Source organism: Lepidochelys kempii, chromosome 1 (genome assembly GCF_965140265.1).
Source record: "Lepidochelys kempii isolate rLepKem1 chromosome 1, rLepKem1.hap2, whole genome shotgun sequence".
NCBI classification, from domain to species: domain Eukaryota; kingdom Metazoa; phylum Chordata; order Testudines; family Cheloniidae; genus Lepidochelys; species Lepidochelys kempii.
Genome location: NC_133256.1, coordinates 305,285,200 through 305,299,819, shown reverse-complemented (window position 1 = coordinate 305,299,819; position 14,620 = coordinate 305,285,200). Strand labels below are relative to the sequence as shown.

The following is a 14,620-nucleotide window of genomic DNA, read 5'->3' as shown; positions in this document are numbered from 1 at the left end:
TCCAGATAGAGACTCTAACTGCTACAGTGTCATCCCTGTCCCCAGGGGAATCTTCTGACTTCAGTGGATCTGACAGATGCACATATCCACAACCCAATCAGACTGGGCCATTGCAGGTTCCTAAGGTTTGCCAATGGCAGGTAGCAGTCTCCATTCAGGACACTCCTATTCAGCTTGTCATTGGCCCTTCTGGATCTTTACAGAGATGGTGGTGGAAATTGTAGGCAAACTCATGTCACCTTCCCTGACGACATCTTAATCAGAGCTCTGTCCCTAGCAACAGCACACTGAGCTACAATCCTCGACCTTGAATCTCCTGCAGGAGCATGGCTTTATTATCAGCATCAAAAAAGCCTTGAGAAGAACCACATCCTGATTGTCAGACAACATGATCCCAGTCACATATGTGAACAACCAAGGGGGCAGCAAGAAGCCCAGCACTACAAGCTGAAGCAATGAAAATCATGCTGTGAGTGGAGAGTTCTCTCCTCTCCCTCAGGGCAACTCATATAAAGGGAGACCTGAATGAAAAGGCACACTAACTCAGCAGGCACAAGGTGAACAGATGCAAGTGATGCCTGAAGCAGGAGGTTATCTAGTTAATCATCCAATTGTTTGGCCTTTCCTTAACCATTTAAGAACCACATAAATGTGTAGAAATCAAAGTAATTCCCCAGGAAAGTGAACCCCAGATCCATGGACAACTCTCCTTACTCCATCGAGTTGGTGTCAGACACCCTGGACCTTGGCTGAGGTGCGCACCTTGGAGATCTTCAGACCCAGGGTATGTGGTCCCCGGAGTAGATGGCGCTCCATATAAACATCATAGATCTCGGAGAGGTCTGATTGGCGTGCGGTGTGTTCCTACCTCACCTGTCAGGCCAAGGTGGTGAGAGTCCTGACGGACAACACAGCCTTGATGTTCTGCATCAACAGGCAAGGGGGAGCGCACTCATCGGCTCTCTGCCAGGAGGCACTTTGGCTCTGGAACTTTTGCGTCAACCACGAGATCCACCTGGAGGCTTGTCACCTCCCTGGCATCAAGAACACACTAGTGGATCACCTCAGCAGGGCCTTTTCCTTTCACCATGAGTGGTCGCTCCACTGCGATGTAGCCTACATGGTCTTCCAGAGGTGGGGAACTCCTCAAGTGGACCTATTCACCACCTGGCAAAACAGAAAGTATCATCTGTTTTGTTCTCGGCAAGGACTCCCTCTCCAGTGACTTCCTCCTGTCGTGGGTGGGGGCCTGATGTACATGTTCCCTCCAATCCCACTCATCACCAAGGTCCTGGCAAAGATCAAGAGAGACAGGGCGCGGGTTAGCATGATCACCCTGGCGTGGCCTCACCATCACTGATTTGGCACATTCATGAACCTGTCAGCAGCCCTTCCCTGGCCCCTGCCCAACTAACCGGACCGGCTGTAACAAGACCACGGTCAGCTCTTACATCTGAATTCATCAGTCCTTTGGTTCAGTAAAAACTATGTAACTCATTATTTCTTTCAAAATGGCCCTAACTTGTTCTCTGGACATCAGAAAAACTGACAGTCTGATATGTTGACATTTTTCCACTAGTGCTTCATAATTTCTGTGCACCTTTTTAGGATTCACAGGACTGTTCTGATTTGCCTTTGTGTGGGGGAAGGAGGAGGAAGGTATGCGAGGGAGTAGTATTTTAGTTAAAAGATATTTTTTAAAACTCCAGCGTGTACTGTATGGACAACACTTAAAATAACATTTTCTCTTTTCAAAAGGACATTTTTCCTTCAATCCCTTATTTTCTGTCACATAAAAAATAAATTGCAAGCCTGGAAATGAAGTCATTAGATTAATTTGTACTAGCTACCAATTGATTGATGAATTATTTATTGAAATGTAATATACAAGTGATTATTAGCAGCTTTAAAGAGGAAACAAAATTAAAATAAGTTGGTTCATATCAACCATTATTAGAGAAACCCTATTCCTTACTGAGCAGCAGCTTTGTTTGTATAAAAATATCATTTTTCATTACACAAGTTATTTGGTGTATGAAAACTGATGAGAAAGCAAATCTGGGTAATTTAGCTTTTGGAGGTCATTGTTTTCATAGCGATAGAGCCAGTTTAAACCTAATTAAAACACAAGTAAAAATTTACCTCCAGAGCCCTCTGCTGGTAAATTAGGTAAACAATGTTTGCAGTAGTCGGATAATTACCCAGTAGTTTAACTGTGCTCCCTTGACAGTTAATTAAACATGAGCACTACTTTAATAGCATTTTACAAAGTGAAGGCCCACAAGTAGTTTTGATTTGAAATGGGTTTTAGTTCTCCAGAACATTATACAGTGCATTTGTGAGTTTCAGTTCGAGATAAAGCTGCAGCTTTGTCATTCAGTTAAAAAAAATAAAACATGTTGAAGTAAAATCATCATAGAGAACTGGAAATATTTTTTTTTAAATGTGGGCATTATAATAGTATGGAACAGGGGTCAGCAACCTTCAGCACGCAGCCTATCAGGGTAGTCCACTGGCAGCTCCTGGTGGGCGCGGTTTGCCGTTCCCGGCCAATGGTTATATAAAAGTAGCAAGATGGTTATATAATGGGGAAAAAAAAGTTCTTGTTTTTAAATAAGAGAGACTGATGCATTTAGATAATAGGTAGTAAACCCAAAGCAGCTACCTTTAAATATGAATAGTGGGATAATTGGTTTACATTTCATACTTGTAGAACAGGTATCTCTTTGCCTCTTCAGCATGCTTTTTATAACCCAAGAGGTCAAATTAAATCAGCTTAGTCAAACAGGTCTAATATTATGACACTGGGTTACTACATTGTTAGTGTAAATTATATTTTTGGAGTTTGAAGAGTAGTTTTTGCCTTAACTTAAAATAAATCTGGCAAAAACTTAAATGTTGATGGGTTTTATAGAATAATTTGGGTTTGAGGGGTTGTCTTATGAGTTCTGCCCACTCTGTCATTGAATTTGATTGTTAACTGTAACCCTATTGTCTGGGTTTGTCAGATTCAACCATTGATGGGACAAAAGAATGTTTTTACATAGCTTTATAAATTAAGAACAATCCCATGTCATTTCTATGTAAAAATCGCTCTTTAAAAGCTGTGACACACCAATACTGCACATGTAGAACACTGTATTGTAAGGCATATCAGTTTCATGATTGTGAAGTGGAAAATTCCAGACATACCCAACCCCTTGGTTTTTGGTTGTTTTGTTTTGATTAAAAATATCCAGGTCTATGAATATTCATGTAAAGTTTACTTTGTTTATGTGTAGGTTGAACAATACCATAATGTCATCTTTCATGGTCCAGAAGGAAGTTTGCAAGACTACATAGCACACCAGATAGCGCTCTGTATGAAGGTAGTAAACAAGCATACAAAATAAATAATTCTAGAAAAGAGCATGTAAAGCTTCCCTAAACCTGTGAATTTTCAACACAGAAAAAGCAAGTGGCTGCCGGATTCACCTGTGAAATAGTTAAAGTTGAAGTGGATGCTGATTTCTCCAAGGAGCAGCTTGCAGAATTATTCATCAATAACGGTAAGATTATTTCAGTAGATCTATTTTGATAAGCAGAGGGCTACTTCTAAAGATGCTTTCACAAGAAACAGTAAAGCATGTTGTATAGCTTACAGCATATTTTTAATAGAGATCTGAAAATCTCACAAATTCTGGAGAAGGAAACAAGGGTCTCAAGTGAGCTAGTGCTAAAGATGGCAGTCCAAAAATGAGCTTTGTGTAAACTTTATGCCTTTTACGTTAATGGATTCTTAATATTTTTTCTCCTATTCCCTTTCATGTTTCCTTATGTTAGTGAACATTTCACTTGATTTCCAAGGTTCAGACCTGTTGAACCAGAAATATAAGAACATTGCTACTTTATCATGCCTGCTGGCTGAATACAGCACTTTATTCTCCAGAGCTGTCAGCATCTTTCGCAAGCAATGAAAAATAGTTTTTAAAAATTCTATAAAGAAGTTGAAAAACAGAATTGCAGGTATTATTTTCTGGAAAAAACAAGGAAATTATATATATAGAGAGAGATCCAATAAACTGGATTAAAGAAAAAACAAATACTGATTATCCTAAATGGAATATTAGCTAGAGTTATTCTACTTATCCAGTTCTTAAGTTTTGAACTTATTTGTACTTTTACTGTCTACTGGAATTTTTCACAACAGCCATAAGAAGAATGCCATTTCTCAACTTCAGTTTATTAAAACAATAGGCTTCAGACTGTGTGAGAGTCCATATTAATGAATGTCTCCAATTCCAGGAGACCTGGATAAATGTAGTGAGCCATTTCTATAGGATCACTTTTAGTCCTTTTAAAATAAGTGGGTTGTTTGTTGTTTGTTCTACATAGCCTTTTTTGAAAACCCAGATTGTTGTGATACTTCATTATTTATTGCTTAAATACTATATTTTTCTGATTGGTAGGTGGTGTGTTAAATATTGAACTAATCGTATTCTCCAGTTTTCCATGGTATTACATTTAACAGCATACAAGCACATCTCTTATTTGGAATACTAGAATAGTGTTATGTTAACACAACGTTATTTCCCCTTAAGAGAGCTTTCACTGCATACATCTTCTTTAATCTGTCCAGTACTTAATAAATACTTCTCTTCACTGTGGCTCAAAGTTTCAACTGTCAGTGAGAGCAATGGGTTTTCAGCACCTCTGAAAATCAGATTTGTTCTTTAGATATTTTAAATGTGGATTTAAGTGCCTAACTGTAGGCATCAATCCATGTGTATTTTGTCTCATTGCGACAGAACAAAGTTAAATTCCTGTTGTTAGTGTAATGTGAACCACTTTTTAAAACAACAGTAAAGTTATACAAGGGTTGAAATATCCCACAAAGATATTTTGAGCAGCATACTAATTCTTGAAATTGTTCTGGTCAGTATGCCCTAACTATAATTTTGGGATGACCAGTAAAGAAGAATAAAAAAGAGAGATGACTAAGTAACGAAAGCTGATAAGGAAGGCAGGATGGACTAACACCAAACTTGGTAAAAAAAAAAACCGGGAGAAAAACTAAGGAGGGGAGAGCATAGAAGAGGAATTGAATGTGGGAAAGAGAGGGATAGAGCAGACACATAATGGGATTCTGCTCTGCCCTGTAAGGTTTGTTGTTTTGTTTTGTTTTTATTTGTAAAAAAGAGAGAGTCTGAGAAAAAGAAAACGGAATAGACAAAAAAATTGGGGGAGAATCAAGAAATGGTAAAGAAAAGAGAGAATACATTTAGTATTTAGGCTAGTTAAATGTGTTTTATTTTCCCCAGGTCATCGTATTTCTGTGAATAGAATCCTATAGCCTTCCTAGTTTGATGAGAAGGCAGGTGTTGATTAATAACAAGAATTTTTGTTATAAACTGGGGACGCATCACTTGGAAGTAACAGAGGAAGAGAAGGAACTCGAAGTATTGGTTGATCAGAGGATGACTATGAGCTGCCAATGTGATATGACTGTGAAAAAAGCTAATGCGGTCTTGGGATGCATCAGGCAAGGTATTTCCAGTAGAGATAAGGAGGTGTTAGTACCGTTATACAAGGCACTGGTGAGACCTCATCTGGAATACTGTGTGCAGTTCTGGTCTCCCATGTTTAAGAAAAATGAATTCAAATTGGAACAGGTACAGAGAAGGGCTACTAGGATGATCTGAGGAATGGAAAACCTGTCTTATGAAATGAGACTCAAAGAGCTTGGCTTGTTTAGCCTAACCAAAAGAAGGCTGAGAGGAGATATGCTTGCCCTCTATAAATATATCAGAGGGATAAATACCACGGAGGGAGAAGAATTATTTAAGCTCAGTACCAATGTGGACACAAGAACAAATGGATATAAACCGGCCATCAGGAAGTTTAGACTTGAAATTAGATGAAGGTTTGTAACCATCAGAGGAGTGAAGTTCTGGAACAGCCTTCCAAGGGAAGCAGTGGGGGCAAAAGACCTATCTGGCTTCAAGACTAAGCTTGATAAGTTTATAGAAGGGATGATATGACGGGATAGCCTAATTTTGGCAATTAATTTATCTTTAAATATTCATGGTAAATAGGCCTAATGGCCTGTGATGGGATGTTAGATGGAGTGGGATCTGAGTTACTACAGAGAATTCTTTCCTGGGTGTCTGGCTGGTGAGTCTTGCCCACATGCTCAGGGTTTAGCTCAGGGGTTTCAAACACGCAGCCCGCGGGCTGCATGCAACCCGTGGGGCTATTTTCTGCGGACTGCCAACTCCCCGCAGCCCCCCCCGCCCACCAGCATTTACCTAGAGCGGCTCTGGCCTGGCGCGACCAGGGACAGGGCAGGCTCCCTCCCTGCCCTGCCCCCGTGCCGCTCTGGGAAGCAGCCGGGACCTGGGGGCACAGGGGTCTGTGTGTTGCCCTGGCCGCTCCTCCAGCTACCTTCCCCGAAGCTCTCATTGGCCACGGTTTCCTGTTCCCAATGGAAGCTTTGGGGGAGGTACCTGGAGGAGCGGCCAAGGCAACACACAGACCCCTGTGGCCCCCCGCCCCCACTTCCCTCAGGTCCTGGCTGCTTCCCGGAGCGGTGCGAGGGCAGGGCAAGGCAGGCAGGGAGCCTGTCCTGCCCTCGGTGCGCGCCGGGCCGGACTTGCCCCCAGAACCCCTCCTGCAGCTGAACACCCTGCTGCACCCTGCACCTCTCCTGCACCCCGCACCCCTGCCCTGAGTCCCCTGCTGCACCCTGCACCCTTCCTGCACCCCCTGGGGGCAGGGAGGGGGTAGAGTTGGGGTGGGGATTTCAGGGAAGGGGTTGGAATGGGGGCAGGGAAGGGCTGGCATGGGGGCGGGGCAGCAGAGTGGGGATCAGTGATGCGGCCCTCAGGCCAATGTACTAGTCCTCTTGTGGCCCTCGTGGTCATTTGAGTTTGAGACCCCTGGTTTAGCTGATCGCCATATATGGGGTCGGGAAGGAATTTTCCTCCAGGGCAGATTGGCAGAGCCCCTGGGATTTTTTCGCCTTTCTCTGCAGCATGGAGCATGGGTCACTTGCTGGAGGATTATCTGCACGTTGAAGTCTTTAATCCATGATTTGAGGACTTCAGTAGCTCAGACATAAGTTAGAGGTTCGTAACAGGAGAGGGTGGGTGAGATTCTGTGGCCTGCGTTGTGCAGGAGGTCAGACTAGATGGTCATAATGGTCCCTTCTGACCATAAAGTCTATGATTCTATATTATTGATGAGACTGGGGCAAACTGCTGGTTGCTACTGTCACTGACAAAATTTAACAAGATAGCGTTCTAAAATAAATAAAATTGACATGAAACAGGTAACTTTTTTTTTCTGATTTAAGTGCTAGCATAATAATGCATTTTAATGGGCTTTTTTATATTTATATTGACAGAGCTGTGATGATTTACCCAAGCTGGGAATCTGGCCCATTATCACTTTAAAAAATAAAACAAGTAATAGCTGAGGATGGGTTCTTGAGTTTCTTATTGGGATGAGAAATTTTGAGAACTCTTACAGACAAGCATACGCAGAATTCTTAAGCAGGGCCTTTGTTTTAAAATACACTGGTTTTTTTGTGATTTTTCATTTGTGCTTCATTCTCTGGTAGTCAAAAAAGCGAACAGAATATTGGGAATCATTAAGAAAGGAATAGATAGTAAGACAGAAAATATATTGCCTCTATATAAATCCATGGTACACCCACATCTTGAATATTGCATGCAGATGTGGTCGCCCCATCTCAAAAAAGGTATATTGGAATTGGAAAAGGTTCAGAAAAGGGCAACAAAAATGATTTAGGGTATGGAACAGCTGCCATATGAGCAGAGATGTGTAAGACTGGGACTTTTCAGCTTGGAAAAGGGACGACTAAGGGGGGATATGATAGAGGTCTATAAAATCATGACTGGTGTGGAGAAAGTAAATAAGGAAGTGTTATTTACTCCTCCTCATAACACAAGAGCTAGCAGTCACCAAATGAAATTAATAGGCAGCAGGTTTAAAACAAACAAACGGAAGTATTTTTTCACACAACAGGCAGTCAGCCTGTGGAACTCCTTGCCAGAGGATGCTGTAAGGCCAAGACTATAACAGGGTTCAAAAAAGAGCTAGATAAATTTATGAAGGATAGGTCCATCAATGGCTATTAGCCAGGATGGGCAGGGATGGTGTCCCTAGCCTCTGTTTGCCAGAAGCTGGGAATGGGTGATAGGGGGTGGATCACATGATGATTATCTGTTCTGTTCATTCCTTCTGGGGCACCTGGCATTGGCCACTGTTGGAAGACAGGATACTGGGCTAGATGGACCTCTGGTCTGAACCAATATGGTCGTTCTTATGTTCTGTGTTCTTATGCTCATACCTAATTGAGATTTTGTCATGAATGCAGTTCTTCACTTTTTGTACAGAATTTGAGTATGGGATCATGCTCTTATGTATGAAGTTATTCCCAATAACTCATGTGAATAATGATACATAAAGGTAAGAACCAGTGCCTTAATTGCCATGGCCACAGTGTCAGATAATTTCTGAGCAGCATCATAGCTCTTATCAAAACTGGTAAAATATAGATGTGAGAAAGGTAAATTTAATAAATTGATAGAATTTGTAAATTTTGTCCTCATAGAAAATACATTTTTATCGTTGTACAGCGGGATAGTTGGTTTCACATTAAGCAGTAAAATACATAGGATATTTTTATATAATGTCTTTCATATAAATAATCAGTTGCGGTGGAACACCGTTATAAGTGGGGTGCTGAAAGCCAGCCCCCTTATACCTGTCTATGCCCCACCCCGAGCTGGGGCCAGGAACAGCGCTGTGTCTCCAGGAGGGGGGGACCTAGACAGAGGTAAGGGGGCCGATGCTGGGGCCACAGCTGGGGGCGGGCACAGGTCCAGGAGCAGAGCCCCAGGGTGCAGGGCTTGCAGCCAGGATCCCGGGAGCAGAGCCCCCAGAGCAGGGCCGGCAGCCAGGACCCTGAGTGGGGGGGAGGAGGGAAGAAGCAGAGTCCCACATAAAACCTGGGGGTGCTGCAGCACTCCCTGCACCCTTAGTTCCCACACCTATGTAAATAGTATTCAAAAGCATTTTACAAAGTCACTACAAATAATACAGTAGAGTTTAACACACAAAGAGACGTGATGCTGAATTGGAGATACAGAAATGCTATCTCACAGTGCAGCAACTTCAAAGAAAGATGAGACTTGTGCCAACCATGACCAGGTTGCATGGAGAGGCAGAGGAGGCTGGAGTAAGTGGTTTGGGGATTAGAGAGAGACTTGACCTGTGCTGTTGGGTGGAGTGAGTTTATGGAGTTTTAAAGGGGACAATTTTGAACTGAAGCTTGATGTTACTGGGGAGCCAGTGGAATTGTTTGAGGTTGGGGATGATGTGGTTATGGATAGAAACCTTCCAGACTTGCCTCACCCTGGAGAGCTAGGATTCAGAAAAGCTATAAAGAAAGCAGTTGTAGTGAGAAGTGATTGAGCCATGCAGATTTGAACAGAGGTGAAATCAGTGCAATATCTTAAGTGGATAATGTTGTGAACGTGATAAACAAGTACATTTGAAAACATGGAATATATCAGAGAAGAAAAATTTCAAGTTATGATTGATGTTAAGGTTAAGTCACATACACTGTCCTCATGCTCAGTGTTCACTCTAATTTTTCCCACCCATGTGCAGAATGTATTTTGTTAGGTGCATCAGTATGGAGGTGATGTGTGACACGTGTGATGTGTGACCTCCATATTGGTGCACATAACAAAATTCATGTGGCGGGGTGGGGCCGAGGTGTTCAGAGTGTGGAAGGGGACTCAGGGTTGGGTAGAGGGTTGGGATTTGGGCTCTGAGGTGGGGCTAGGGATGAAGGGCTCAGGCAGAGGGTTGGTGGGTGTGGGGGGCAGTGAGGGCTCTGGCTGGGGATGCAGACTTTGGGGTGAGGCTGGAGATGTGGGGTTCAGGGTTGGGGTGCAGGGGTGCAGTGGAGCTCCCTGGGGCTACAGTGGGGAGAGAGGGTTCCCCTCCAGCTCTTTCCCCGCAGCAGCACCTGGGCTGGTGGGGAGAGGCGCATGTCCCCTGGCTGCAGCAGGCTGGGGGGAGGCCACCTGTTGCCGACCGAAGCAGGTTCGGAGCCAGGCTGGGTTGGAGCTGGGGAAGAGGGAGGGGTGCCATGGCAGGTCCAGGGCTTGGGAAGAGGCACCTCTCCCCACCTCAGTCCTGAGCGCCTGCGCAGCACTAAATAGGTAGCTGCATGGCCGCACAACTTAGAAGAAACTTAGCTCATAGGAGGGATCATCCTAACTTTAGGAAAGGCAGTTTAGGAATGTGGAAGCTAGTTAAAAATGCATAGCCAAAAGACTAGCCATGTGGCACATAATAGGGGCCTGTAAAGAACAGACATGCCTTTAGAGCCTATGATCCCTAGTGTCATGCATTAGCAGATGTTTAAGCAATGAAGTACAAAGTTAAAGGATAAATGGTTAATTTTCGACATGGAAATAGGTTAATAGTAGAAAGTTCCAAGGACCTGTACTAGGACTGATTTGACTTTCATATATTTACTCATGATCTGAAAAGAAAAAGAAAAAAACAGTGAAGTAGCAAAATTGTGCTTGACACAGTTATTTAAAGACTAAAGATTGTGAGAAACCTCAAAAAGGTCTAACAACGTTGGGTCAGTAGGTAACACAATGGCAGCTGAAATTCAATCTTAGACAATTTGTTGTTTTTATTGTTTTATATTTATATTGCAGTGGCACACAGATGCCTTAGTCAGAGTATGGTACCATTCTGGTAGGTACCATGCATATATATATAGAGAGAGAGAGAGAGAGAGACACATCTCTGCCCTGAAGAGTTTATGGTCTAAGAAAACAAATGGCAAACCAAGATTAGGCAAGATGGAGGGTGGAATATAATCACATGTATACAATTTTTATATACATTTTGCAATTTTTTTGATGTTATAGATAAAGAGGCAACTATCCCCAACTATGCCTCAACCTAGCTATCATTAATTGGCTGGTTTCCTATAGGCATCACATAAGAGGTGGGTCTTGAGGAGGAATTAGAATGCAGAGCGGGTAGTGTCCCCATGAGTCAGTTCAGGGAAGGCAAACTAACACAGTGTGGGAAAAAAGAGTGTCTTATGAATCTGGAATGACCATTACATCACTGCCTTGTGTACTGGTGTAGGCTTTACGGTGTACCAGAACGAGTAGGAACAAGCACATTCCCAGAGATCTTCTTGGCTCAGCATCTTTTCTTCTCCACCTCTGAAGCAGGGATCATTGTATTAGGATACTGAAGTTAGTAGTAAATGTGAAGATGAAATGGTATTCAGTTTAGGATTCTTTCTTTATATAATAACTTCAAAAAACATTCTTTTCTTACTATATAGTATAATTTTTTTCCCCTGCTGTTTGGTATTTCCATTTCGTTTTTGAACACTAAATGTTGCATAATCCATTCAATCTGTACTATTTTCCCCATAATTTTAAAAGGCAAAAATAAAAAAAAGTTTCTCAAGCAGCATGCTAATGCTAAATGTAATATTTGTAAATAAAAAGTAATTTGCACAAGTAGATATTAATGGGTTCTTTTTGTTACAGCTTGTCTGGTCCCAGTGAAACAGCTTTCTGTGAGCAAGAAAACCATTGTGATTTTAGAGAATCTGGAAAAAGCTTCATTATTTGATTTACTGGGAGACTTTCTGGCACCTCTTGAGAATCGTGGTTCTGAAAATCCTTGCACTTTTCAAAAAGGTATTAAAAACAAAGTTGAGTAGAGAAATATTTTTTATAATAATACAGGTTTAATATAATAATGTGTGGAGAGTTTATTTTGAGGATTAAGATTCTATAGTTTTGCTGGTTTTATATATAATTTCAAACTATCTGTTCTCAACTGTATGTGAGAAATGTTAGTTATTTTTTATTTGTAATTTAATTGCATTTATTAGAAACATATATAATGCTGCTTGCTTTTAATAATCATTTACGTAGATTGTAGGAAAGCTTTTGATTATTGCAGTAAAATGTCTTTTGGTTCATTTTTAGCAAATGGTGTGCCTGATGCATATTACTTTCATGAGAACTGCTTTCTAATGGGGACAATTGCAAAGTCTCGTCTCCAAGGCTCTGACTTGTTGGTTCAGCAACATTTCCGCTGGGTTCAACTAAGGTGGGATGGGGAACCAATCCATGGCTTGCTTCAAAGGTTTTTAAGAAGGAAAGTTATAAATAAGGTAAGAAACACTGAAATTGGCTACAGTATTTTGTTCAGAAGAAAGTATGCAGTGCTATTGCCGAAAGAATAGCCAGCCACATAGTGAATTGTTCAGAAAAAGTGACCCTTTTATTTAAAAAACTTGTGAGCATACAATATCATAACTATTCCACACCAAAAACTACACTAAAATAACAATGTTACAGAACATTAAAAACAAACAAAAGTCAGTTAGAAGGATAAATGTACCATGTCTATAAATATAGTTATTAGTTAATTAGCATGACCTCACTTGATTGGCATAAAGACACAGGGCTGCCACAGACAGTAGTAAAGGTAGTTACCTTTTGTTTGCAAATATCTACATGAAAAAGATCTCTTTGAAGGTGTTTATAATCCTGTAACTGTACATGGTAATAGAATATGAAGCAAAAATAGAAGTCTTTTCCCAGAGAGTCTACAATCTAAAGATGTAAGTGGATCTGATACAGTTAAGTGTCCTGTGTATCTCTGCTAGGCTTAACAGAACAAAAGCGTTTTCAGAAGCAATTTGGAGAAAAGGAAGGGCTTAGCATACATTGGAAAAAAAAAGTTAACATCATTCTGGGGTGTATTGGCAGGAGTGTTGTAAGCAAGACACAGAAAAATAATTCTTCCGCTCTACTCCATGCTAATTAGGCCTCAGCTGAAGTATTGTGTCCAGTTCTGGGCACCACATTTCAGGAAAGATGTGGACAAATTTGAGAAAGTCCAGAGAAGAGCAACACAAATTATTAAAGGTTTAGAAATCATGACCTATGAGGGAAGATAGAAAAAAATGGGTTTGTTTAGTCTGGTGAAGAGAAGACTGAGAGAGGACATAACATTTTCAAGTTCATAAAAGGTTGTTACAAGGAGGAGGGAGAATAATTGTTCTCCTTAATCTCTGAGGATAACACAAGAAGCAATAGGCTTAAATTGCAACGAGAGCTGTTTAGATTGGACATTAGGAAAAACTTCCTAACTGTCAGGGTTGTTAAACACTGGAATAAATTGCCTAGGGGGGTTGTGGAATCTGCATCATTGAAGATTTTTAAGAGCAGGTTAGACAAAAACTTGTCAGGGATGGTCTAGATCAGCGTTTCTCAGACTGGGGTCTGCGGACCCATGGGGGTCCCCGAGGATACTCCAGGGGGTCTGCGAGCCCCGCTGATCAAGTCCTCCCTCTACTACTCCCCCTCTCTCTATCTCCCGGAGGCTACTGAAGCCAAACAGGGAGATTTTAGGCTCTAAAAGTGCAGCAGGGCTAAGGCAGGGTTCCCTACCTGCCCTGGCTCTGCGCCGCTCCCGGAAACGGCTGGCACATCAGGGCTCAGGGGGTCTCTGCACACTGCCCTCGCCCTGAGCACCGACTCCACAACTCCCGTTGTCTGGGAACTGTGGCCACCTGAGGTAAGCACTTCCCAGCTGGAGCCCACACCCCTCACTCCCTCCTGCCCGCCAACCCCGTGCCCCAGCCCTCTCCTGCACCCAGACTCCCTCCCAGAGCCTGCACCTTGCACTTCCTTCTGCACCCCTACCCCAGCCCAGAGCCCCCTCCTGCACCCAAACTCCCTCCCAGAGCCCACACCCGGCATCCCCTCCTGCACCCGAACCCCCTGCCCAGCCTGGTGAAAGTGAGTGAGGGTGGGGGACAGCGAGCGATGGAGGCAGGGGGGATGGTGTGAGTGGGGGGGGGCGGGAAGAGGTTGGGCAGGGGTGGGGCCCTTGGGGGAAGGGTTGGAGTGTGGGCTGAGCGGGGGGGGGCATGGGAGGTCCCCAGAATTTTAAATCAAAATGGGGGTCCTCGAGTTGCTAAAGTTTGAGAATCGCTGGTCTAGATAATACTTAGTCCTGCCATGAGTGCAGGGGACTGGACTCGATGACCTCTTGAGGTCATTTTCCAGTCCTAAGAATCTATGATTCTATAAATTGGAAGTTTGTTCTGAGCTGAAAGGCAGTATGCAGTAAGATATACATGAGTAGGAAAAGGACACAAGAGGAGGAGAAAAAATTGAGTATTAAGAAGCAGCTGGGAATAAGGGCAGAGATAGGCAGGAGCAGAGTTGTGGAATTCTTTGAAAGCTATTTGGTAACAGATAATACTAACAAGATGGCAGCCATTGCAGAGTTGAGAAATATGGGGGTTTGGAATGGGAGCTTGGTCAGAACATCTGCAAAGGAAGATAACCTTGGATAGCCTGAAGAAGAACAGGTTGCTGTCAGAGTAGAAAAGATGATCTGTTGTTCAATTTCTGGAAAAGATAGGGAATTCAGAAGACCTATTGTTCAATTCCTGTTTCAGCTACAGGCTTTCTGAATGATCTTGGTTAAATCACCAGTCTTACCCCTGTGCCTGATTTCCCTTTACCTGTTAAAT

The 14,620-nt window shown here is 42.6% G+C and overlaps 1 protein-coding gene across 1 annotated transcript in view; it reads left to right on the top strand.

Moving 5' to 3' along the window:
• Positions 1-14,620, top strand: part of CTTNBP2 (cortactin binding protein 2) — a 186,382-nt gene that overhangs the window by 138,550 nt on the left and 33,212 nt on the right. The window contains 4 exon segments of the mRNA XM_073328165.1: positions 3,282-3,368; positions 3,449-3,548; positions 11,607-11,759; positions 12,054-12,241. Of these exon segments, the coding sequence (XP_073184266.1) occupies positions 3,282-3,368; positions 3,449-3,548; positions 11,607-11,759; positions 12,054-12,241 (528 nt within the window).